Genomic DNA, 26,086 nt, shown 5'->3' with positions numbered 1-26,086 from the left:
CACATCATCACCAGAGACATCTCTCTGTTGCCCCAGCTTTACCTCGGGGGATGGATGCCCCTGCAAGCCGCTCTGCCCTCACTGCTGCTCTCATGACACTTCCCTCTCCCTGGCAGTGTGAGGAGGGCTCAGTGGCTTTAGAAAACAAAGGAGCTAGAGCCACAAAAGCCCTGCTACGCTCCCTACCCACACAAGTGTCCATGGAGATCTGCTTCTGTTAGCAAGCCATGGGTTTCCAGTCCTTCTGCTAACAGAGGAAACCTTGCAAAGGTAAAAGAAATACAGCCTGGAGGCTCAGGAGCTGGAGATGAAATAGAAGTCTCCAAACTTTGCTTTTTTTTTTCTTATTTTTTTTTTCCCTGTGGTTGTTGTTTTGTTTTTTGTTTGTTTGACTGCTTGGTTTTGGGTTTTTTTTTTGTTTGGTTGGTTGGTTGGTTGGTTTTGGGTTTTTGTTTGTTTGGGTTTTTTGCTTGGGTTTGGGTTTTGGTGTTTTGTTTTTAGTGTCATTGTCCTTATGCCAGTGTTTTGCTTTCTGCAGGTCTGGCTTCCACCCCAAGGTGTTCAAGAGCAGCACTGTGCCATGGGTCTCCAGGACAGCTGTTTCCCCTCCTGCAGCAAAGATGCTTTCTCAGCAGAGTGGGTGAGCCAGGCTGCAAGCACCCATCCCACCCTCCCTGTGCACGGCTGGGCTGCTGCGCAGGCTGCTGACCCCCTGCTCTCCATTTGACTCACACCAGAGGATGCATCCTCCTCTGCACGTCATGCCTGGAGCTGCTGCTCCTCTCCAGGACGTCTCCCAGCGAGCCAGTCTCCCTCCCCTTGCTTCTTCCCCGAGGCAGCCGTGCTGCATGGCTCCATGCAGACACAGCAGGAGGACAGATCTGAGCAGACAGGAGGAAAATGAACTCCCTTAAACGTGATGGAGGCGACTGCCTGGTTCTGCCAGCCATCGCTCCGCCCTGAACCCAGCTCGTCTTCTGCCCTTTTTATCTCTCCCTAGGTATAAGATGTCCCAAGGTTGAGCCCCAAATCTCTCCTTTGATGCTGCAGCTTGCCCTCTATTCATCTCCTGAAGTCACTTTGGAGCCTAGTTCCATCCCCTCCAAACTGGGTGTCAGCTGCAAATGCAACCACAGTGGAAATTGCACCCTCAAAAAGCTGGGTGCAAGCAGACTTGGAGCTCAGTTGTCATCTCAAGAGCAAACCCTTTAAAAAGTCGTGGCCCAGTGACCAGCTAGTGTTGTCACTGGAAGAGGGATGCACTGCTCACAGAGCCAGCTGGGCTACAGTGGGACTGCATCCAAGGCAGGAAGACAAGCTCAGACAGAGCCCTGCCTCCAAACCCCACGAGGTTTCCTGCGGTGCCAAGGCAGAAGTAGGAGGTGTAGCCAGATGTAAGCCCACAAAACATGGTGCCCAGGCAGACTAGCCTGAGCCATGCTGGCACCATGGTCACAAGGTATGCAAGAGCACACAGCAGAGCACACTGGGACTTGCAGCAGAGACAGACTCTGTGTTTCAGGAAGATCAGTGTCATTTTGGGGTCACTGATGTCGAATGCTGTTATGGCCCTGCTGTCAATAGATGCAAATTCTGTGGTCACTCCTGGTGTTCCTCATTCCCTTCCTGAAACAACTCAACAGGACCATACTTGCCTCTGATGCTTCAGGGCCAGTCCTGCCACCCTGTATGCAAATGACTGGGACTCTCTGGATTCTTTTCCTGCTGCCCCTTTCTTTTGTGCATCTGTCTGCCCTGGCACACTGCCTCTGCCACTGTCAGGGTGGCCACCTCCCTCCTCACTGTCCTGGGAGACGGCCCATGCTGTCCAGATGCGTGGCACCGCTGCAGCAGGGCTGCCTTGCTACCAGGCTTTTCACGAGGAGCTAATTGCAGATGACACTGCCTGAGCGGGAGAGATGTCTCCTGGGTCTCCAAGTCCACGGCAGCATTTGTCCAGGATGGAGAACAAGAGGAGGGAGAGTTGGTACTTGCTGGTAAATGTACTCCAAGACAAGCAACGAGGGAGCAAGGGCTGTGGCATCTTTATTCCCTCTTGACCCATTTAAAGCAAGCACTGGTGACTAAGGAAGCCGTCAGGAGGATAAAAATACCTCCCACATGTTCCCTTGCAGGCCAGGAACAGAAATAGGGGTGCTATCACCTCTCTAGAGAGTGGTTGGGGTCACACAGCATTTTGCAGTCCCAAAGGTGCAGCCCCACAGTGCCCTTCATAGCAAACACAACCACGTCAAGGGTCTCCTGCCACACATGATCCCAAGAGCTGACTCCCTTGAGCCCTCCTTTTCCTTCCTTAGGGATGGAGCAATTGGGAAATTCCCCTCCAAAGCAGCAGCTCCCCCTTACTGCCAGCAAAAGGAGGAAAGCATAGAAGAACGTGCTGCTGGCAGGCCTCAGCCACACAGGTCACCACTCTGCTGCCAGAATGCCTGTCACAACACTGCTCACCCCACTGGGCTGCATCCCTGCATGGGCTGTGGTGGATGGAGGGACAGATGCTGGGGCCCTGCTCACCTCCCTGGCCTGAGCTGCTCCAGGTGCTGCGTTGCCATCTCATGGGAGAACACGCTGAATTTCCTGTGCCTCTGGGCAGAGCTATTTTTAGCCCACTGGTGCCTTTCAGTGAGACACCCTGTGCTCTGCGTGGTGACCTGATCTGGGAGGCAAGTCAGGCCGGCCCAGGTGCACGGGTGCACGATGAAAAACAGTGGTCTGGGACTCATCCTCCCCATTCCCCCAGCACCCACTGGCAGCTGGCTGGGTGGGTGAGCTGGCTGTCAGCCTGTAAGGTGCTGGCAGTGGGATGTGCCATGGAGTGATGATCATAGGTCCCACACTTCAGCTGAGAGCTGCTGTGGAAAAGGCGGTTGCTGGCCGTGCGGTGAGGTGGCTCAAAACATGCAAAGCTTGCTGCTGGATTGCTTCACAGCCCTTGACTAACTGCTGGGTTGGATCTGGGGACCAAAAGGGTATCCCCAATGCTGCATTGCCGAGGAGACTTGTCTGGACAAATAAAACCCTTCCAAACAACTCAGTTATGAGCAGGGCACTATGCCCACCACTCCCAGACAGGAGTCTGCTCCCTCCCTGTCCCACCATGCCTGGCGAGGAAAGGCAGCTCTGCACTGGCAGCAGAGCAAAGACTGGGCTGGTGTGCAGACCCGATTCTGCCTTCCTGGCCCCTCTGTGTTGGCTTTTGCATTTGGAGTGAGCTTAGCAGACCAAAGCTTTGCAAGCAAGATGATGGAGATCACCAGCTGCAACTGGTTCCTGGTAGTTTATTTGCTCTTCAGGTCATGCAGCAGCTTTATTAAACCTTAAAAAACATCTTTTGCAACCAGACACAGTATTGAATGAACCTGGTTTCTTAGCAAAGCAGAGGGTCTTAAACCAAGCAAGAGGCTAGCAGTTGCTCCAGCCACTTAACAGCAACTAGAAGTAGTTCAGGGAGGAGAAAAAGCCTGTGAAAGAGGAAGCTGTGGCCTTTGGACAGGCTGCCCAGGCTTATGGATGGCAGCAGATCTCCTGGCATGGGGTAGTGCAGAGACATGTCACAGGCAGACATCAGCCACTGGTGGGTGCAGAGCCCAGTGGCCAGGCATGGGAACAAGGGCTGGCAGAGTACTGGGCATGGTCTCTGAGAGACCTGAGTTCAAGAAGAAGACACTCAGCCCTTGCAGGGGTTTCTTAATAATCTGTCCATAAAAGAGCTGAGGGCTCACAGGGCAAAGGGGTGAGTTACAGCAAGGAGCTGGCAAGCTAATGCTCTCCCCTCATTCCCTCTTGGCACAGGCTCCCTGCCAGGAATGGAGAAGGTTTGTAAAGCAGAGAGCAAACAAGACTCTCCTGCCTACAGCTTTCATGGACCAATATATCTCCGAAATCTGAGTGAGTGCTAGCAGGAGGCTGAATGTCAAGGCAGAGGTTTATGGATGCTGGCTGGTTGCACAGTGTGCTGAGCAGGCACCACCAGGAACCCAAATATTGCTGTCCCTGAAGGACTTGCTCACTTAATATATCCACCCAGATGTAAAAGCAGACTGTGTAAGGCAATGCCTTAACGCTAGTGAGGGTGTAAGTTGGTCTCCTGGAGTGTCAGAGTTATTGGGAGAAGCAGTATATGCTGAAACAGGCAGTCCTGCTTACTAAATCTGTAATTCCAGCTCGGGTTATATTTTTGTCTTTCTAATAATAAGTGCAAATATAGTAAGCATGAATCACAGGCTGCAGGCTGCAGGGTTGGGTTTTTTGGTGTGTTTCCCCCCCCCCCCCCCTTCCTTCTCCACAAATCCATCATGTGGGGAAGAGAGGATGGCACAAAAAAGGACCTTAGACCCGGGGGGCAGATCCTGTCCCAAGTAAGACTAAACTCATCCCTTTTGCACCTCTGTGCAGTGTTGATCCCAGCCAGGAGCCTGTGGTCCCTCCCACTCTGATCGCCTCCACAGTTTCATCTCACCAGCAAAACACTCCTGCCCAGGGACGTTTCCTTTCCAGACCATTTCCAAACGAATGGACCTGCCCTATCCCTGTCTGCACCCCATAGCTCATACACCCCCACATCTGGGTGGGTGGACACCGCTGGATTTGCCTGCTGGGTTGTTTTTTTTTCTCCTCTCTTTGTTGCAAGGACCTTTTGCAAATGTTAATGCTTTCCTTTTGCTGGAGAGCTCTCCGGCTGATCTGCCAGAACACATTTCACACGCTTCTCCTAAAATTATGCCCTTTGCTTTTCCCGGCGTTCAAGCTGAAGCGGCGCCCAGCGTGCCGGCGGCATGCGGGGACTGCAGCTCGCTGGCTGCGTGCGGCTCCGGGGGCGGCGGAGCGAGGGGTTAAGCGCTGCCCAAGTGAGCATTTGTTGGCTGGTGGCTCCCAGGGCAGAGGAACGGCAAGGTGGGAGGGCTGGGAAATGCAGAGCTGGGCAGATGTGGGGTGGCAGCAGGGGACTGTGCTAGACCTCATGAGTGCACTTAATGGGGAGAGGAGAATGGATCAGAGCATCCCTTGAAGCAAGACACGTTTCAGTACTTCCTTAGCCATGGTGCACATAAACCCGAGTCAATCACAAGTTAGACACGAGCATTTTCACTGTGGATAACTCCGGATTTAGGCTGAAAGCAGAAGCTGAGCTAAAGATAAGCATCTCTTAAGACCTCTCAGGCCAATGGTCCCCCTCATTCCAGGTGCACATTCGGGGTGCACATGCTTCTTGCACAGCCCCTAGCCATCACCTGCATTGCCACTGACACTGAGCCAGAAGCAGGGGCACAGGAGTCCCTACAGCTGAAGGAGCAGAGACACTTGGCTGTGGTGCAAGAAGCGACAGGTGGAGGGAAGGTCACACAGAAAGTGACCCCCAGGAGCAAGGGGTTCTCTCCTGAGCGTGGAGCCGTGCTCAGCTGGTTGAGGCAGACATCCACCGTCACAGGAAGGTGTTTAGGAGGCTCTTTCACTGCTGCCCCCCTATGGTCTCTCAACATCAGAGCTGGGATGGGGCTTGGGTGAGCAGGAGAGTGCTGAGGAAAGATTAGTATTGCTCCCAAGGAGCTGACCTGACACACATCCTACTGCTCTCAAGAGCTTTGGAAAGGGCTCTCAGCAGACCCCTGGCACAATGTGCCCAGGCACGTGGGCATCCTTGTATCCCCCAAGTCCCCTCTATCCCCTGCACCTCTGCAGGTACTACATCCCCTGCACCCTTCACCTGCTACCACATCTCTGCATTCTCTACATCTTTCTCATCCCTCACATCCTTTCACCCCCTGCATCTCACCACTGTCACCCTCCTACATCTCCACATTCCCCTACTCCGAGTGTGTGTAGGTTACGAGGAGCTTACAGCTCCCCCCAAACAACCCTAAACTGTAAAGGAGCATGGTCAGGGTTTACCCTGCAGTGGCAGGACTACCTCAAACATCCCCATCGGGAAGTGCCACCAGGGAACGCAGATGCAGCCGTGCCACTGGATGTCCCCAGCCGACGCTGGCAGTAAGCTATCACCTCTGTGGTTACAGCTGATTAAATAAATCTTAACTGACTCACTGGGGAATTCTAGTTAGTTATTTATATTTTAATACCTCAGGGTGTCACTACAGGGCACGAAGTTTGCTTCACTGAGTTTGTTTCCCCATTTCCTTGCAGAGATAAATAATTGAGGACCTGAACAGCAAACCAGAAACCCAGAGAGGCTGTTACTGGGAATATGTTGGGAAGCATCATCCCAGCAGAGTTTGTAGATTTCATTTTGATATTAGGAGTGGGGGGAGCAGAGACAAGAAGGAATTTGTCAGGAAGGGATTGAGGGGGGCTGGGGTTGTGGGAGAGTCTCTGTGAGTGGCGACAAACCTGCCCTTTCCTCTCATCTCTCTCACCCTAATGCACTGGTCCAGTCCTTTCTGCTGTTCTCCAATGGGATTGACCAGCATCAAAACGATGTTTTCTCTAGTTTGGAATGGGAAGTGCCTTCAGCATCTCCCTCTTGAAATGAGCCAGGACCACCCTCAGAGGAGGGCAGTGACGGCCATGAGAGGCCAGCGAGAGTGTCTAGCCGTGGCTGTCCCTCTTGTGCCCATCCTGTGTCCCTGTTCTGCTCCTATCCAGAACGGGGACTAGGTCCACTCCATGAGTGCTGTGGTCCTTGGTGGGCACCCTGCAGGATGCTCGTGGAAGATGAACATCTCAGCAAGGGGAAGCAGCATTAAAAAAAAAAAAAAGAGAAAAAATACTCAAATATTTGCATTTATCCTATACACCAAAGTCCTGTGTTTAAAGCACCTGCTTTGAACTTAACCTAACATCATGAAGGAAATAAAAGCCTTGTAAATTCTGACCAAAAATTACCAAAGGGTTAGAATTGCATGGGGTTTTGGAGGAAGATGATGCTCTTCTGCATGTCACCCCTGCTGTAAACTCCTGTTTAAATTGCTGCCTGAACTTGGCCTCAGCCACAGCTATTGGCTGGAGGTGCCTTCATCCTGGAGGTTTGCTGCTCCTCAAATCAGAAAGCAGCATCTGGGTAGTAAGACCCAGTGAGACTGCAGCCCTCATAGGGAAGGAAATGAGAAAGACATCTGCATCATCGAAACCTTTCGGGATGTGTTGGAGGGAAAGGATGGGGAAATCTCCTGAAAAATCCCACCTGCTCTTCCCTGCCTGCAGCCCTCCTCCAAACATGCCTCCCAGGACTGTCATCCAACCCCCCACACTCACCCATCGATCTGGGCTCAGAATAGCTCCTGCCAGCAGTCAGTGAGCCATAGCCAGCCGACACCAGAGATGCTGGATGAAGGACATGGGCCCTCGCTCCCATGGCACCCCACTGCCAGTGACTCCCTTCTCCCTGCACCCTTTCAGCTGCAACACAGGCTCCCAGCACAGCCCCACACTCAGGTAAAGGGGGAGAGGGGGAAACGGGAAACAACATAAAGTAAGTGGAAGAGGGGAGGATGCAACACAGGCTTGTAGCTGGGTGGGGTGTGCCATGTGCTCCAGCTCCTGCACCAGCCACCTGCCTGACCCATTCTTTTTCAGAGGGGTCCAAAACTGAACCCTCACTTCTGGGCATCTTCCACATCCCATGTCTGCTTCCACAGCCCTTTGGGAATGGTGCAGTGGGGCAGCCAGTCTCCAGGCAGGAGGATATCCCTGCATCCCTCAGAGGTGTCCCCGGTGGTGGTGGGGGAGTCAGTCCCTATCACGGCAGAGTCTTGACAGGAGTACAGAGGCTCTCCCTGTGCAATCTGCCTGTCACCACCAATCACTTCAGGTGTCAGATGGGGTTTGTGTCACTTGGCAGGGCTCTCCTTGCCTCGCCTTGCTAGCTAGGACTGGGATGAAGAGTGGATTTTAAGTGACCCCATTTGCTGGGGGCGAGAGGAAGTCCCCTTGGAAGCCCAGGGAACATGCAAGTTTGCCCTGCCCCTGCCTTGGAGCCTGTTCTTGGAGCACTTTCTGAGCAGGGCCAGGCTGATGCCATGGCATAGGGCTCAGCATCCTTTTCCTCGAGGCTGAGCATCCTCTGCCCTGGCATATCTCTGTCCCTGCCTCCCTGGGTGTGATGTGGAACAAAGGCCCTGGCACCCTGAGAACATTTGGGGCAGCTTCTGGGGACAGGAAGGGGGTTTCCCTCACCATCTCTGTGTTCTTCTCTAGTCCCAGGTGCAGCCTGGGAGGTGGCTTCAGAGGCAGGTGTACTTGCCCTGAGCCTTGGTGAGGGGCCTGGGTGAAAGGGTTTGGAGTGGTTTGGCTGCAGGTAGGGTTTCTCCAGAGGTGAAGCTGAGAGCATTGTAGTCCTTGTCTGACTGCTTTGGTTCCCGAGGTCAGGTTTTGGGTGCTCCCCTATAAATGTGGAGGTTGTGGCTTTGCTCCATGCTGCCAGGGAGAGCGTGAGGCTGTCCCTTGGCCAGCTCTTTCTGCCAGAGGAGCTGCTGCCTGCTCACCACAGCTCCTCAGGCAGTTTTTTTGTCTTTCCCCTTACCCACCCTGGGAAACCACTCGCCGAGCACACCCATCAGCACGGGGAGCAGAAGGGGTGGCCCCAGGGGAGAGCATCGGCCCATGAAGGCAATGAGGAACCCCCCCCCTCCACCTCAGGCAGCCAGTTGGGCATCATGGCCCTTATCACCGCTCCCCCAGCACCTTAAAACACCTGGAGATGTTGGGAGAGGAGGCAGCCAGTGCCACATCTCAGCATCTGCCTGGTGTGCCCATGGACCCAAGCCATCTTGACACTAAAGGAAGGGAAGGGAGGCTGATGGAAGCAGAGTGGCTTTTTTCCCCCTTCCCTTTTCTTTCTTTCTTTCTTCTTTCTTTCTTTCTTTCTTTTTTTTTTTTTAATTTTAATCTCTCCTTAAGTGCTAACACCATCTGGCTCTCCCAACTCTGTCAGTGCTTCCAGTCCTCAGGCAGCTTTGCTCTTCCTAATTACTGTCATTAGGCAGTGGGTAGCGATTAGGGAGGGCTGCTGATGAGCGATATCAGGAAGGCCGTGGACTCTGACAGCCTCATGCAGGGGGCTGGGTGGGCTCTTCTCCGCAGCCTGGGGCCTTTTGCAGCCGGGTAGCTTGGCAGGTGTTAGGGCAGCTCGCTTTGTGGTAGAGAACGACAGCGACGGGACGGAGAAGGGAGGTGCTGGCTGGCAGGTCTGAGTCCCGGTGCAGCCTGGATGCGGGGCTGCTTCGGGGAGCAGGATGGTGCTCAGTGCTGCTAGGGGAAGGAGCAGCAGCTTGCTGTGTCCTGTTCTGCCTCTGGCCGTCCCAACACTCCGTGTGGTTCTGCCCGCAGCTGTCCAGGCGCCAGTGACCGCCTCTCCTGGCCAGCCGAGAGGCGACGTGCTGCATGGCTAGACGGAGTCAGGCCTAGCTGTGACCCCTCTGTTTGACCAAAGCGGGGCTGGACACCAGCCTGCACGGCCCTCCTGGGCTTGCCTTGCGGCATGGCATTCACCCTGCCGCGCATCTCCCCTGCGGCGCTGCAGCCACGCAGGCGGTGTGCGGTGTCAGTGCCACCTCGTGGCTGGCACCCTGGACCTGCTGCCCTCTCGTTCTCACCCGTGGCTGCCGGCGGTGACCTCGGAGCTTGCAGGGGCTCCCACTCTGGCTGGCACCGGGAAATGAGTGGTGGAGGTTTCCTCCGGGATGGGAGGACATCTGTGCCCCGCGGGTGGGTGAGGAGGTGGCCATGCAGCCCCAGACTTACTGCAGCAAGTGGGGGAAATAGGTCCCCATGGGGCGTTTGCCTTCCAAATACTGCTTTGTGCATGGGATAAAAGGTGTCTACCTTACTCTGCCTGCCTGGCCTGGTTTGAGGTCCATCACCCCCAGAAAGACCATGGAGAGGCAAGATGGGTCCATGGGGGTGCTCTGGGCTGAAGTAGCTGGGCCCATGTGTGAACTATCAGGAGACTAAACTGATATACTCACCAACAATGGAGGGAGAGAGGGGAAAGGGCCCAGGTGGAAGAAACCCAAGAACTGTGGAGGCCAGGGAGCTTGTGAGATTGAGGAGGATTTGGCAGGTGTGACCAGTGGCTGCAGAAGAAGACTTTCAGCCAGGGTACACCCTGTCCCTGCCCTCCCTGTTCCACCTCATTCCTTTGGCCAGCTGGCTCCTGCCTTTAGGAATGGGGATGAAAACCACCCTTCATCCCTAGGAGCACCAAGGCTTCCATCCTTTACCACCAGCGTGGCTGGTGGGACTGGGCAGGAGCTCAAATACCCGCGTTACAGTGGAGTCAGGGGACCTGAAATGGCTAGGCATAGGCCTGAGGTGATTTTGCAGCAAGAAGAGTTTTAGCCCTGGCTCCTTCCTCCTGCCCTAGGATTCCTTCAGACTTTTTCCTGGTTCTCTCCAAAACCTCATGGCCTGTGGCCAGGTGAAGCCTGACCTCACCACCCTTTCTAAGGTGGGTACCAGGCTAAGGAGGAAGCAGAGCTCATGACCTGCACGGGAAAGTGAGAAACTACTGTGGAAAGTCAAGGAGGGATCACACACACACACAAAACCACTTGCCCCACTCATTGTCCTGTCAGTCAGCTCTCACAGGGAAATGGAGGTAGCCAGGTTTGGCTGGTCCCCAGCCATGCTGGTAAAGCTGGTGCAGAGGGAGCCTCTCTGGCTCAAGGCTGTATGCTCTGCACCACTGTGCCAGGGATACCCAAAGCCAGAGGAACGGGGATCAGGAATGTGCCTCCTCATTCAGAGCTCCGAGTGTGCAGCACTGGTAATGGGGTACTTTTATTCTTTAATTTTTACAACCACATTTTTAATCTCCATTCCCTCTTCTCTATGCAGATAGGATGAGTAGCCCTCTGCCCTGTACATGAGGATGAAGAAGCACACACAAGACAGGGCTGCAAATCCCTCCTGGGCCCAGGGCAGCTGGCCAAGCTGGAGGGCACAACTGCCCTGCCATGGCTGGCAGTTAGGCAGGCAGGATGCAGGGAAGATGCCCTGTATGCCACAACAGAGAGGAGACCCAAGGGGCACTCACTGGCTGAGGAATCCAACGTGGATCAAAATGTTGCTTCTGCAAACTGCAGATGCTGGCAGTGCCCTACAGAGGAGATGCCTGGCTGAAGCTCTAGCAGAAATGAGAGCAGAAGATCTTTCCCAAGCAGAAAGAGGGGCTTTTCCAACGGGATTTATATGGGAATTTCTTTTTCAAATTGCCACTGGTGGGTGGCACATCTGCAGGGCTGAGCTGTGGCAGTCGCCGGGCAGGAAGCAAGAGATGCTCTTGACAGTCCTGCTCCATCTCCCTCTCGCCCCAGTTTCCCATGAAGCAGGCCGCTCTGCCTCCCACGAGCAGCCCTTCTTCTAGCATCAAAACATTCCCCAGCTTGGCTTCAGCTCATTTCCCCACTCCAGATGCACAAAGGCTTCTGGAAGTCACTTCACACGGCCAGGTGCAGAACATGGGGATGAGGAGATCCTGTGAGGGTACCCTCCCTGTGATGTGCAGCACTGCTGCTGCAGATAACTGTCAGCCCCATGCTGAAACCTGCATGGTTCCTGCCAGTAAGCCATGGGTCTGGAACACCTGGAAACAGTCACTCCACTATCCTCAGCCCTAAGGCTGAAACAGGAGACCTTTCCATTCTGGGTCATGCAGAGCTTCAGATGGATAGAGGTTCACCTCTGCCAGAGCATTTAGATCTAGGAGACAGACCATGGTGAGGAATTTGGGCTTTGGCATCTGTGGCAGTACCTGTAGCTCCTGTTATGGGATGGGTGCCGTGAGTCTGACACAGGCAGAATATAAGGAGAGTCACTCTTTAACAGCAGTGTCTGGTCCTGCAGCCCTAGAAGAGAGCTCAGGCTTGGGCAAGGAGTCACTCACCTTCCTATCACGAGGGAAATCCCCTCCACACAGTGCCACCAGGTGACCCTACAGTGAGCTGTGGCCCTCAGTTGCCCACTAACACTTGGCAGCAGTGCTTCCACACCTTGCTTGACCACCTCTGCTCAGTCCCCTAAAGCCTCCATCTCAGCAGAGGAGTAGACTGAGGCTGCCACCGAGATGGTGCCTCATGCAAATAATGCCCCCCTCAAAGGCACTTTTAATTTCCTAATCATCCCCTCAAAGCCAGCAGAGATTCTGATCCAAGACACTGGCCTGGCTTTGTTCAGCAAGGGGAACTGGCTGCTGTAGTTGCTCAGGAACAGCAGCCCCATGATAAGGAGTCCATTTTTGAAGCAGTAAAGCTACTTGTGGGTGGGTGAACAAAAGCACCAACAGAGAAATGCCTCGGACCAGAAAAGGATGGCCAGCTCACACTCAGGCAAAGCCTTGGGGACACATAAATCAAGTCATCCTGCCTACGCTCACAGCACTCCCTGCCTGGTTTTGTGCCACCTGGAAACATCCATCCCAAGTGACATGTATTTCTGCAGCCACAGCAAGCTGGAGTGATGCTTGTCCAGGGCCATAACGACAAGCTCACAGAGCTCCTCTAGACCAGCAGTCTCTGTTGCCTGCTCCTGGTACTGCCTGACTTCAGAAGGTCAGAGAAAAAGAGAGATTTTCTTTTCCCCTGTCCTGCTCCCTGCTTTGAGGACTGACTTGTTTCTTGTTCCTGGGGCACCTGCTGAGAAAAGGGTTCCCACGAGCCCAGAGGAAGCAGAGATCTGGCTATGACATCATGCAGAAGATGGGGGGGTAGGACTGTAAATGGAGCAGATGCTGGATGTGTCTTGCTCCATATGGCCTCAGCCCTCCTTTTATTGGAGTAGTGAAAATCAAATTAATGGCAGTGATGTGGCATTTGGTCCTAAGGTAACTGCCCACCTTTCTCTCCATCTTTCCCCTTCTCTTTCTGCCATTCTAGCCCCATGTCCCCAGGAATCATCCATACAGAAACAGACCCATAGTGGCACAATGGCATGGCAGCCTCTGCCACACTCCATCCTCACCAGTCATGGCTTCTCCACCTCCTTCCAATGTGGCAGCTGTTGGCAGTTGGGTGCAACTCAGCATAACTCCTCCAGTGCTTGACAGGCATCATTTGGGACTCAACACAAATGGGAAAGTGAAGAAAGACACTCATCTTAAAAGGCTGATCTTGCTCAAGGCAAAGCCAGTCCTCAGCTCACATCTGTTCGAGGTTTTTCCCACTGTGAGGACAGGCTCTGGGTAGAGTGCTCTAACCCCGTTCCCCCACCCTCAGGTTCTCTGTTCTCAGGCACAGTTCTGGGTGGTTTTGGTCGTGACCAGGACCGTGGCACCCAGCTCAGTGGCAGGCAGTGGGAAGCCGTGGTGGCACTCCTCGTGCCGGGGGTACGCAGCGGAGAGCAGGACGACGTCACCGTTGGCATCACCCTGGCAGCATGGGCTCTGCTTCGCCGGGGCTTTTCTGGGTGGCTCCATCATCTTCAGGCCTTCATTGAGATGTGGATACGGAGTTGGTGTCAAGGTGATATCTCCCTCCACCATGGCAGGGTCCTGGTAGCTTGGACTAGGCAGAGTGCTGGTGGCATCCATGTTTCCTGGAAGAGGATAACAGGGTTCACAGAGTTGAGCCATGTGGGTTCCAGGGAGATGGTCCTGTCTCTGAGGACACACAGAGGGGAAGATAGAGGTGGATCAGATGAAGCCTTCAAGGTCTCCAAACACCTCTCCTGCTGGAGCCCATCCTGCTTACAACTGATGAGTTTTCCACCCCTGATAAAACAGTAGGGAAAGGCAGGAACTCACAGTTGCATTTTGAACCCTGCCAGCAGCAGATCAGCCTTTGGTGGCTCACTCTCCCTGACCGCCTCTCACTTAAAAATAGACTTGTTTATGTGCCCTGAGCACGGGCACGAGCTGCCGGATCCAGCCTCCTGCTGCCTTCCCAGGGTGGGCAGAGACAGGGGCACGGGGCAGAGGGGCAGACAAGGGGTGCCTCTGATGCTCTCCATCATGGCTGGGCCTCTCTAGCCACTGGATTTCTCCCTCCTGTTCTGTTCTTGGTAATTTTCCCAGGCATGTGAGTCATGTGCTGTCACAGCCATGCTCCCTTTAGTGGAAAGGCCCCAGGTAATGTCCCCTCAGGTCTGAGTCACCCAGCCGGCACTGCTGGCAGCATGCAAACAAGCTGGGGTGTGAGTGTGCCCCTGGCCCCACTGCCCCCTGAGGGTGCCAACTTGGGCAGTCATGGGTGCCAGCATTCCCAAACCGAGGTCCCAGAAAGGCATAACCCCTGCTCAAGGACAGGGAGGGGTGAAGCCAGGCAACACCATTTCTGAGAAGAGTGGCCAGAACTGAATCAGTGCTAGGATAAGGGTCCCCAGAGGAAGAAACGGCCTCCTGGGCACCAGCTGATGCCCCAATGAGATGGGCCATCATGGGGAACCATGGCTGTACCCGACCAGGAAAGGCTCAGCCCCATCCCTCACCATTCCAGTCCTATTTTTGATGCCTCTGGGGACAAACCTGTGCAGAGCTCCAGTGTCCTGCTAATGAGGCTGGGGCCCTAACACCACTGAAGTCTTTGTGGCATGCATTAGTCAGCACCAGGCATCTCAAGTGCTAGGCCATGAACACTGATCTCCATTTGCTGCTCCTTATGGAAAGCCTCCCTCTAAAGCTATCCCCAGATGTCCAACTGTCACCTCTGCAGCCCCTGCTCTCTCTGTGGAGCTATGGAGAGAAAGGCTCTTTGGCAGTGCTTTGCACATGTTCCCCATGGAGATAGGACAGTGTCAGCAGATGCTTTAAGCAAGTGAAGGCAGAGGAAGACCCAGCAAATGGAGGAATGGTTCAACAAAGGCACACTGGCAGTCACGTGCAGCTGTGGGCTCCCAGGGGATGCAGGACACCATCACTCAGGGAGCTTGGCTGCCCAAGATGATCTGGGGTGCCCATGGAACACCTTGTTGATACGGAGGCACTGCCATCAACAGCAAAGCAATGTGCATCCAAGGAGCCAACAGCAAGTGATCCCATCTGCCTTGGAGTGTTGTAACAGAGAGAGAGGTCCCTTACCTTTGGCCTCCTCGTCCACTGCTTTCCTCTTCCTTCTCTGCTTCCGTGCCTTGCAGGCCAGGAAGACCCAGAGAGCAGCCAGAGCCAGGATGATCACCACTGCCACTGGGATCCCGATGACCAGGACAGTGTTGGGCAGGTCCACTGAGGGGAGGGTGGGCACCAAAGTAGAGGTGGGCACTGTGCAGGTAGGCTTTGCTGTGGGGCAATATGCGGCAGTGTCAGGAGAGGGAGAGCTGGCATGAGGGAAGGACGGCAGCAGTGTCACCCACCCATCTAGCCTCAGGACTGCAGTGGTAGAGAAGGAGAGTGGCTCTTCACCACTGCCTGCCCACCCCTAGCAATGAACTGTCACTGCTTGCTGGGACCCCCAACCCACCTGCTGCCATTCTCATGGTCACCCCTGGGGCAGGTTGTGACACCCACACTGGGCTGGATCATTCCTCCTCTCCCCAGACTGCAGCAGGAACTGGTTGCCTTCTCCCTCTCCTCCACCCGATCCTCCAGATAAAGACAGCACTCTGTGCTCCATAACCACCCTCACTGACACCACTGAGGCAAAGACAGCACTCTGTGCTCCATAACCACCCTCACTCACACCACTGAGGCACAGACAGCACTCTGTGCTCCATAACCACCCTCACTCACACCACTGAGGCACAGACAGCACTCTGTGCTCCATAACCACCCTCACTGACACCACTGAGGCACAGACAGCACTCTGTGCTCCATAACCACCCTCACTGACACCACTGAGGCACAGACAGCACTCTGTGCTCCATAACCACCCTCACTGACACCAGTGAGGCACAGACAGCACTCTGTGCTCCATAACCACCCTCACTGACACCACTGAGGCACAGACAGCACTCTGTGCTCCATAACCACCCTCACTCACACCACTGAGGCACAGACAGCACTCTGTGCTCCATAGCCACCCTCACTCACACCACTGAGGCACAGACAGCACTCTGTGCTCCATAACCACCCTCACTGACACCAGTGAGGCACAGACAGCACTCTGTGCTCCATAACCACCCTCACTGACACCAGTGAGGCACAGACAGCACTCTGTGCTCCATAACCACCCTCACTGACACCACTGAGGCACAGACAGCACTCTGTGCTCCATAACCACCCTCACTGACACCAGTGAGGCACAGACAGCACTCTGTGCTCCATAACCACCCTCACTGACACCAGTGAGGCACAGACAGCACTCTGTGCTCCATAGCCACCCTCACTGACACCAGTGAGGCACAGACAGCACTCTGTGCTCCATAACCACCCTCACTCACACCACTGAGGCAAAGACAGCACTCTGTGCTCCATAGCCACCCTCACTGACACCAGTGAGGCACAGACAGCACTCTGTGCTCCATAACCACCCTCACTGACACCAGTGAGGCACAGACAGCACTCTGTGCTCCATAACCACCCTCACTCACACCAGTGAGGCACAGACAGCACTCTGTGCTCCATAACCACCCTCACTGACACCAGTGAGGCACAGACAGCACTCTGTGCTCCATAACCACCCTCACTCACACCACTGAGGCACAGACAGCACTCTGTGCTCCATAACCACCCTCACTCACACCACTGAGGCAAAGACAGCACTCTGTGCTCCATAACCACCCTCACTGACACCAGTGAGGCACAGACAGCACTCTGTGCTCCATAGCCACCCTCACTCACACCACTGAGGCACAGACAGCACTCTGTGCTCCATAACCACCCTCACTCACACCACTGAGGCACAGACAGCACTCTGTGCTCCATAGCCACCCTCACTGACACCAGTGAGGCACAGACAGCACTCTGTGCTCCATAACCACCCTCACTCACACCGGCAGGAGAAGGTCTCCTACACCTCCCTCCCCTGAGGTGCCCACAGTCCCCTTGGCCCACCACCATCCAACCCCAGGGAGCTGGCTCCTGGCCATCCTTCTCCCCTTACTTGTGTTATCCTTGAACAGTTCAGAGCACTCCACGCAGGACCTGGTGAGGAGGTCGAAGCACTGGGAGGAGAGGCAGGAGAAGGGAGCCGCAGCCTTTCCTGGCGGGGGCATGGCGGCGCGGGAGTGAGATTGGTGCTCCCGCATGGCGCAGGGGCCAAGGGCCGCCCGAGTGTGAAATGGCAGCGCCCTGGGGCCCGTGGCAGAGGGAGATGCAGCCTGGCAAGCTGCGTTGTGTCCCCTGGGGCCTGTGAGAGCTGTGCTTGCCCCGGGGCGGATCTTCGCCGGGGAGGAGGAGAGTGAGCACCCGAGCGCTACCCCTGCCTGAGCACCGCGCTCTCGAAACACCTCTCCCCGCCAGAGTGTGCCTCCGAACCCCCGCGGCCCTGGGGTGCCGCAGCCATGCAGCACCCTGTGCCCAGCGGCCTGACACCCGGCCCCACGGTGTCACCTCTTGGGCCCTCATCCTTCCCCAGCCCACCTCCGCATTGACCCTAACCCAGCCGTGTCCCAGCCTGCAGCCGCCTTTGCCGGCTGGTGGAAAGCCTCCTTGGCATCCTTTACTGCCTACAGGAGTCTGTCCTGTGCCCAGATCTCCACAGCCCCCTACCCCAGCGCCAGGGATTTGGCTTGAATGGAAATGGCAGAAAGGGACTGGAGGAGAAGAGTGCAGGAGCACCAAGGCGTCACCTTCTGTAAGCTGCCACTGTCCCCAGGACACGGCCTGTTAGTGGCTGCTGCACAGGAAAGCCACCCGTTGTGTGCCTTCCATCACTCTGCTCTCCCCATCCTCTCTGTCCTCTGCCTGCGCCTGTGACAAGGAAACTCCTAACCCATGGCACCAGGTCTCCTTCTCTTCAGTTCAGATCTGGCTACACAGTAGCTGCGGGGACCATGGGCAAAGCAGGTCACACCAAGAAAGTCTGATCCCTGTTAGATGGGACTAAATAAGCCTTAATAGTCTTAGATGCTTCTGATCATCAGCAGGAAAAATATCTTTTCCCACCAATATCCACATGGCAAAGCCCAGTGTTTGATTCCAGTGCTGTATGTGGCTCTTCTCTGTCCTTACCAAAAAAACCCTTATGTCACCTTTTTTTCCACCTCATAGAAAAGAAAGGGACCAGTCACAGCATGCCTTGGCCACAGGAGCCCTAAGAAGATGTCACTGCAGTAGTCCTTTCCTCACAGCAGCTATAGTCTCCAATCTCTTTCTAGTCAGGTCTCTGCCACTCACTGTCCTAGACTGAGGCTAGGAGAAGAGGAGAGCCAAAGGATGCTCTGGCTTGAGGTGACAGAGTTGTCCTCACTGGGCAACCAAGCTCCTCTGAGATAGGCCAGAGAGCCTGGTCCTTAGATGTGCCTTCCCCTCTCCAGTGGCTTTTGTGCAAGCTGAGTCCACAGCTTCTGCAGCCCACCCCCCTGAAGCCCCAAGAGGTGGGATGCAGTCACCAGCTCCCTGTGCTGGATGTCAGCCCAAGCACACCTCTCCAGTACCCCCACACCTCACAGGGTAGGAGCTGCTCTACAACAAGGCCCTCCCAACACTACAGCCACATTTTTTCCCACTGCCAGCAGCATCCCCAAGGTTGCACAAGGACAATGCCAAAGCAGTCCCAGCATGTCTCAGTCCTCCCTACCGGGCACTGCTGGGCTGTGGGTGAGTGAAAGTTGCGACCAAAACCAGTCGCTGCCCGCCAGCTCCACGCCTGCAGTGATTTCACTTCCCTTCCCAGCCAGTGTGCCCAGCCACTTGCTCCCTCGACCCTCACACACGTGCACAGGTGCCTGGCTGCTGGGCAGCACCTGCCTGGCTATGCTGCCAGTGACAGACATATCAAGCCCAAGGAGCCCGTGGGCTCCACTGAGGATCTGTGAGAGCGTGGCCACCATTTCTGTTCCTGTGACTCAATTATTCCCCCTCTATCTGAGTCAAAATAAAACTCTCTGAGTGAGCAAGGGCATGCCAAGTACTTTCCTCTCTTGATGTGGCCCCAAGCTTCAAAGCCATGAGAAGCGTGGCCGGCTTGGCAGTGGTCAGCTGCACTCCCCACTGTACAGGTACCTGCCAGAGGACATCTCTCTGTGTCCCATCTCACCCAAACCCCTGCCTCTTGTCCACCCAGGGTGAGGAGCATGGCTGTAGTACAAGCACAGGATCAGGAAGGGCTGTGCATCCAGTGCTAGTGTGTGCTGGCAGCTTCTCTGGGGCGAGAGAATGCCACAGCAGGGAGGGCTGAGACGTCAGGTGAAAAGCTCAGTTTCACTTCAGGCCACATCTGAGCTCCATGACAGAGAGCTCCAGAGAGACAAGGACACCTGGAGTGCTCACATTCCCAGCAGGCAGTTCACAGAAGTGTAAGGGTAGGGACTAGGAAGCAGAAAGCATCCTGTTTTGTGAGCTAGTGAGGCTGGAGCCATGCACAGAGGCAGAGGACCCCCACAAGACAGCCAGTGTTCTGCCAGGATACCTGCCTCTGAAACACCTCCCTGCTCCAAAGGCTTTGCCGTTCCTCCTGCCCCGAGGTGTTTCCATCTGCTGATCTTTCTCCCAAAGGGGGATGCTCCTCTTGCTCTCCTCCCTGAAATCCTCCTTGCTGTGCTGCTCCTGCGTCAGCCATCTCTTGGCAACCTCCATCCCCTATTCCCATGGGTCCTACTGTAGCACGGTCACCCTTCCCCCCTGCTTCCCCTCATCCCTCTCTACTTGGCTTAATGCAGGGGGAGGGAATGGGTCCTGGCATCTGCTGTACCCCACTGAACAGGTTAACTCTGTGACCCCTCCAGTCAAGTGCAGTCAAGTAAATGCACCAGGGAAAGCCCAAACCAAGGTACCGACATTTGCTTTTGAGACAGAGTGAGGCTTACAACAGAACTCAGTAGCTTATGGCTCCTGTTTTAGTATATGGAGTGAAATTCTGAAGCTTTGAATACATGGCAGGGAGCCCAGGGACAGCAACAACAATGTCCTGCAAACAAAGTCCTCCCAAGTCTTGTTATGTGGAAGGCCATTGCAGCCTCACTGCCACACCTGATCTTACTTTATTCCCTCTCATTTTCTAACCCTTTTTTATCCTCATCTACAGCTTCTCCATGTCCCCTTCCCGGCCTGCCTGCTTCCTCCTGTGCCAAGAAAACAATGTTTGAATTCACACATGATAATGCTTACTCATGGAGAAAATCACCGCTGACTTCCCCAGTGGCACTCACACGTGTGCCTGCTCACCAGCGTGGCCCAGGCTGCCCACTCGGCTTGGGGCATCAGCTGTCCCACTCTTCATCTCCCCATCTTTGCCTCCCCTGCCCTTTGTAACAGCTGTCAGTCGTTTTTGGAGCAGAAAAAGTTAAAGCTCGGTGAATAGTTTGAACTGTTTGCATCCAAGAGCTAAATATGCTGGATAATAGCACAAATACATAATTAAAGAGCAGAAGAAATGACTCACTGGATAAGGAAATGTACTTCTCTTATCTCCTCTGCAGAGAAAGAAGAGCCCCAGGAGCCTGGGACTCCAGCTAAGTAAGTGCTTCTATTAAACAAATAAACCAGCAAAGACACCAAAAGAACTACTTAAACATTGTGTATTAATCCCAGAGCTGGAGAGCTCCATTTCCAGTGCTCCAGCTGTGCGCTGGGAGGGCTGGCGCTGGCTAAGGGCAGCTGCTGGCATCTCCGTGGCAGACAAAGCAGCAGCGGTGACCCCCGGAGCACGGCGGAACGGTGCTGCCTTGCGAGCGGCGGTGCACACATGAGTGACTGGGCTGGTGTGAGCCGTTCCTCCGGCGCCAGGGGTGGGCGAGGTGACTCAGGCACACACTTGCAGAGCCGCCGTAGCAGAAAATACCCACCCAAAGTGCACCCTGTGCTCGTGAACGCCGGAAACCCAAAGGCTCACCGAGCAAAGCAGCCTCGGCTACCGCCGGACAGCCTCTGCGAGGATGCACCCAACGCCCCGGGAGCGCCTTGGCACAGCCCAGTGTCTGCCCTTCCAGAGCTGCCACTGGAAGGCCTTTGCTGGAGCCGACCCTTGTGGAACACAAACCCTATGAGGAGAGGCTGAGGGAGCTGGGGGTGTGCAGACTGGAGAAGAGGAGGCTCAATGATGACTTCATTGCTGTCTACAGCTACCTGAAGGGAAGCTGTAGCCAGGTTGGGGTTGGTCTCTTTTCCCAGGCAACCAGCAACAGAACAAGGGGACACAGTCTCAAGTTGTGCCAGGGGTGGTCTAGGCTGGATGTTAGGAGGAAGTTCTTCAGAGAGAGAGTGATTGGCATTGGACTGGGCTGCCCAGGGAGGTGGTGGAGTCACCATCCCTGGAGGTGTTCAAGAAGAGACTGGATGAAGCACTTAGTGCCATGGTCTAGTTGACTGGATAGGGCTGGGGGATAGGTTGGCCTGGATGATCTTGGAGATCTCTTCCAACCTGGTTGATTCTATGACCTCAAAGTTAGGCACCTCTGCCCCTTCCCAACACCCTTGTGCTGGATGGTGGGATGCAGCCCTTCCCAAAAGGTCCCACTATGGCTCTCAGGAGCCAGTTTTTCAGGATTCCTGCACAAACCTCATCCTTGGGATTCACTGGAATGCCCCAGCCCTGCTTTGTGCTCTGCCTTCTCAAAGACAGATAGGCCTAGGGACAAAATGGGAGAAGACTTTAGGAGTAACAGTGAAAAACAAAGGCTTCCAGGGATTCACCATCACTTTAAACCCCAGACCCCTCTGCAGGTGCTGTGCTTTTCACCATGAGTTTTGGTGGCACTGCTTAACTACCTGCACAGGGAGTTTGGTGTGGGCTGGTGCCAGCGTGGCACTGGCTCTGCTGAACATCAGTCGTCTGCTTTCTGTTTATTTCGTGTGTACCTGGAGTTGTGCTTGTCCATGAAGTTAGGGAAGAACAAGCAGGTGTCCTTGGCTCCCTCTGAAAGCAAGCTTGGACCTCTCCAGGGGTAATGCTGAGCACACAAACCAGGCTCCGACATTTGGCTACCCTTTGAAAACCCTTTCAGGGTTACAAAGTGGTGGGTCAGCACTGCTTGGGCTCAAGCTCCCTTTGCCCATCCCTTATCTTTTCTGCAGAGAGCCTGGGCAGGACAAAGCAGAACAGCATGGAAGATGTGTGGGAAACTCCCCCATCTCTGAATGTGTCCTGATAGAGCTGGGCCCTTGGCCTCTCCCAGCAAGAGCAGGCAGTAGAGGAGAACAAGGGCTGTTTGCAGTCAGTGTGCTGCCTGCTTTTGCCACTCTGCAGAGTGTAGTGGGACTCTTAGCAAGGCTTGGGCCCCTAGACACTGCCCCAGGCTTTCACAAGCCTCACCATGTCATGAACGACACAGCAATAGATGAGGTCATCTCTCTGTCTAGCCATCCCTTTGAAAAAACAGTAAGAACATCCTCCCACCCGTTCTGCCTGAAGCAGAACTGAGGGTGAGTGGGAGCTTCCCCTGCCCTGCTTGAGTGGCTTCACTTGGGGGAAGCCAAGCACTTCCCCTCCATCTTTACCTGCAGCTGCTCATAGGGAGCATCCATATGCCCTAGAAGGGCCAGCACCAAAACAGAAACCAATGGCTGAGGGTGATGTGCTGCCACACCATAAACCTCTGAGTAAGTAGGTCCAGGTATGTGTACACCAGGGCAGAAACCTCCCTGCCCCTTGCCATGAGGTCTCCAGCAGACAAGGCCAAAATTGAAGGCTGATGAAGGCAAGCAGCTGTCCTCCATTGAGCCTTCACTTTTTGTAGATTGCTCCAGCAGCAAGGGACAGGAAATCACTTTGGTCAGCTTGGAAGTCAAAACTAAACTGAGCCACCCCAACTGCATGCTGCATAGCGCGTGGCAGGAGAGCTGCAGCTCCAGCTCGCACATGAGAACGGCTTGGTGAATATATTTGAGCAGGAGGCAACCTGAGAAAGCACAGAGGTGCTTGCAGGTGATTCCAGCACAGAAGAAAATCTAGTTCTCCTGACTGCATGGACTTACTGCAATTACTCTGCTGCCTGCTGTACAACTCCCCACCACCACCACTTCCCTGTGCAAAATAACACCTCACTGCCCTCCGCAGACTGCAGACCAAACCCAGCACAGCTGCTCCACAGCCACAGAAAACATCTCAACAGAAATCCACAAAACCAGCAGTGTGCCTGGTTAACTTTGAGCAGAGCTCAAATAAGGCACAGAGCGCACCAAAAAATCACCTAGAACTCCTGCAGAACCTGCAGATTGCAAGAGCTTAAGCAGGACTAAGGTTCCAGGAGCCTGCACGGTTGCCAGAACTACACATTGCTCTTAGAAGTGGCTACCTGAGCTGGCCTTTGTAGGTGACCTGTTTTCCTCACTAGGAGCCTCCAACCACCCTAGGCATGGACAGAGACAGGGCCACGTCCCTCACCCCCACTGCCAGGGAACTCAGACTTTTCCTTTCATCACTGCTGGATGAGCACCTGAGCCAAGAGAGAGCAGGGATTTTGACTGCAGGCTGCTGGCCCCTAGGATGCCAAAATCAAGCTGGTTTCAGCCCCACAGCACTGAGAAGGGACTGCAGTGCTGCAGGAGGAATGAGTGGCACGTGTTTAGACATGAGTGGAGCCCCACTCTGGGATGAGAAGCAAAGAAGTGTGTTTCCACTGAGCTGAAGCGGGTCCCGTGGCCGGCTGGATGCCTCCGGCAGCGAGCTCGTCACTACCATGCTGTCGGCTGCGAGGCTCTGGCTGACAGCCTCCCCTCTCCTCCCTCCCCAGCTTAAGCACCTCTGTGCCAACAGCATTTCATTAGTCTGCGATGGCATTGCCATACTCGCTAGTCCCTCCACTACACTGTTCTCCAGCTTCTCATGGACCTTTAGGTACCAGCATGGTATAAAAAGGCTGAAGTGATTTCATTTAATGGGCTTGAATGCAGAATAACGTTATGAATTTCAAAAGCCACATTAGGGATGCAGCACAGGAGAGAGCTGACAGGCAGATTTGGCCTGTGCACCTCCTCTGCTGGACAGCATCTGGGTGTGATGCCTTGGCTGTCCTGCCAAAGCCCAGAGAAGCAACGGAGGAGTGATGTGTTGGTTAGGAGAGGAGAGAAAGGGGAGGATGCAGGGCTGAGAAGATGGAGAGGGACTGCCAGTAGCCCTGTAGCATGCTCACAAATCAAATGGACCTGTAGACAAAGCCCATCAATTCCCTTTCAAAGGGATGGTCCTACCCCTAACTTTTAGGACATCCCTCTGTAACAGCCCCAACAAATCCCAAGCTTTTAGGGCCCTAAAAGCTCTGGCTGGGAGGACAAGTTGCACTGGCACAGGCTGCCACAGGAAGGGAGATGCTGCAGGTGCAGTGAATGGTTCTGCCAAGGCAGACAGACACAATCCCCTGCTCTAACATTTCTCTCTCCATTTCCCATCTCAGAGCACCCACAGGGGAGGTCTTGCTTTCTGTCACAGCCCACCACAAAGGCTGCACACTCACCTGCAAGGAACATCCACCAGCCAGCATGGCTCCCTGGTTTGCACTCATCTTCCCCTTTCACATTGCAGCCACAGCACCGTGGAGGGCCAGACCATCAGAGGATGCTTCCGAGGGACCGTGCAGCAGCCTAGCATTTCCTATCACCCAAGCTAAGAACTGCACATTAGAGGCTGAGGGCAGATACAGCTTCATACCCTCTAATAATCTTGTCTCTAAGCTAGATAACCAGGACTGTAAATCCCTGGTGATAATCACAGCCACCATGCCTGCAAGCTCTCCTCCAACCCATTCATTTGGCTTGATGATGCTTTAAAGAGACATCTAATGAGGATAATCTGATTCAAATCCCCTCTGCTTTTGGGCAGCAGAGCAATTCAGTCCCCCTCAAACTCCTTCTTCCTCCATGACTGTCTTTATTTCCCCTTCTCATATGAATCACTCTGGGATTTCCTTTGCTTTCACATTACTGTTTTGATTCTTTGATGTGACCACTGCAATCAAGATTTTGCTCCCTTTAGGACCTAATTAGTATGAAATCAAACTTGCTTTTTACTCATAGTCTCATAAACAGATGCTGGCCTATGCTCAGCTCTCACTTCGGGTGCAGGGAACATTGCAGCCTGCTTTAAAAAATTCCCTCTTTACCTGATTCAATCAGAACCACTTACGGGAGATAGGCACACATTTCAGGCTTGGCAAAAGAGCCAAGCTTTGGGAAGCAGGGAAGGTCTCAATCACACTCAGCTTTCGGCGCAGAGCAGATGGTGAACAGACCGACTATATAATTTATAGGGCACCATCACTATGTATTAGTCCCATGCAGAGGCTGAGCTGAGCCAAACGACGGCCCAGGCGCAGAGCGGGGACTTGCGCAGGTGATGATGCTCCACGTGCACCCCAGGCAGGAGGCAAGGGCCAGGTCCTGAGGAAAGCACACGCTTCGTGTTTCATCTCCTTCATCACGCAGAGCAGAGGACACAGTGCAGCAGCCCTCGCCCCAGAGGGGCTTTCTCTTCCCCGCAGGCTGGGCAAACTCTTCCTAGCCCACGAACTTGTGCTGGAACTAGGTCAGTGTTATGCAACATCTGTGCGCAAGCAACTCCCCTTCCCTGGGAGCAGCTCACACACTGGCACAGAGGATGCCAGGGCAGCATAAGGCCAGGTGTTGGGGTTTGTTTGGACTTCTTCAGGGTCACTGCACTGGCACAGCCTGGCGTGCAGCTCACGGGGGTCCTGAAGCTCAAGGTAGCCATGCACCGCCACCGCAGCTCTATTTCTGTGGTGCGTGGATCTCTCTGCCCCTGCCTTTCACCCAGACACACACTTACTGCTTATCACAGCCAAGCTGTGACAGTGTAAAGAACACACGGGTAAGAAAAGGAGGCAGAATTGCTCAGGACAGCCAAGTTGGGTTATAAATGAGTAACAGGACTGAAAAGACCAAAAGGGAAAATCAGGTAGTAAAAATACTCTCTGTAGACCAATGTGAAGGCAGCTCCAGCCCCACTTTTAAGGTAACAGAGCTTTCAGCCTTCTGCACAGATAAAAAGCCCTGGAGACAAGCATGCAAGACCAAGCCTGTAGAGGTGACCAGTGTGCAGGCACAGATTGGCACTGCGTTGTCCCAGGGCTTCCAGAGCCTTTGATTCTCTGCTGTTCAACACAACAGCACAAGGCACTGAGTCACCCC

At 54.4% G+C, this 26,086-nt stretch overlaps 1 protein-coding gene across 1 annotated transcript; it reads right to left on the bottom strand.

Annotated features, from left to right (window-relative positions):
• Positions 1 to 13,198: 13,198 nt before the first annotated feature.
• TNFRSF13C (TNF receptor superfamily member 13C) lies at positions 13,199 to 17,091 on the bottom strand. The gene is made up of 3 exons (XM_064154791.1): positions 16,947 to 17,091; positions 14,987 to 15,184; positions 13,199 to 13,506 (listed from the first exon to the last, which is right to left on the bottom strand). Exons 1-3 carry the CDS (start codon positions 17,089 to 17,091, stop codon positions 13,199 to 13,201), a joined length of 651 nt encoding a protein of 216 aa, XP_064010861.1.
• Between the last annotated feature and the right edge of the window lie 8,995 nt (positions 17,092 to 26,086).

This window comes from Pogoniulus pusillus, chromosome 15 (genome assembly GCF_015220805.1).
Source record: "Pogoniulus pusillus isolate bPogPus1 chromosome 15, bPogPus1.pri, whole genome shotgun sequence".
In the NCBI taxonomy this organism is placed as follows: domain Eukaryota; kingdom Metazoa; phylum Chordata; class Aves; order Piciformes; family Lybiidae; genus Pogoniulus; species Pogoniulus pusillus.
This window is presented reverse-complemented; position numbering and strand designations above follow the sequence as displayed.

Coding starts and splice junctions, on each gene's coding strand:
- TNFRSF13C (XM_064154791.1), bottom strand. CDS start 17,091: ATGCGGGAGCACCAATCTCACTCCCGCGCCGCCATGCCCCCGCCAGGA. Junction 15,185..16,946: donor ACTGTTCAAGGATAACACAA/GTAAGGGGAGAA, acceptor ATTGCCCCACAG/CAAAGCCTACCTGCACAGTG. Junction 13,507..14,986: donor AGTGGACGAGGAGGCCAAAG/GTAAGGGACCTC, acceptor ATCCTCTTCCAG/GAAACATGGATGCCACCAGC.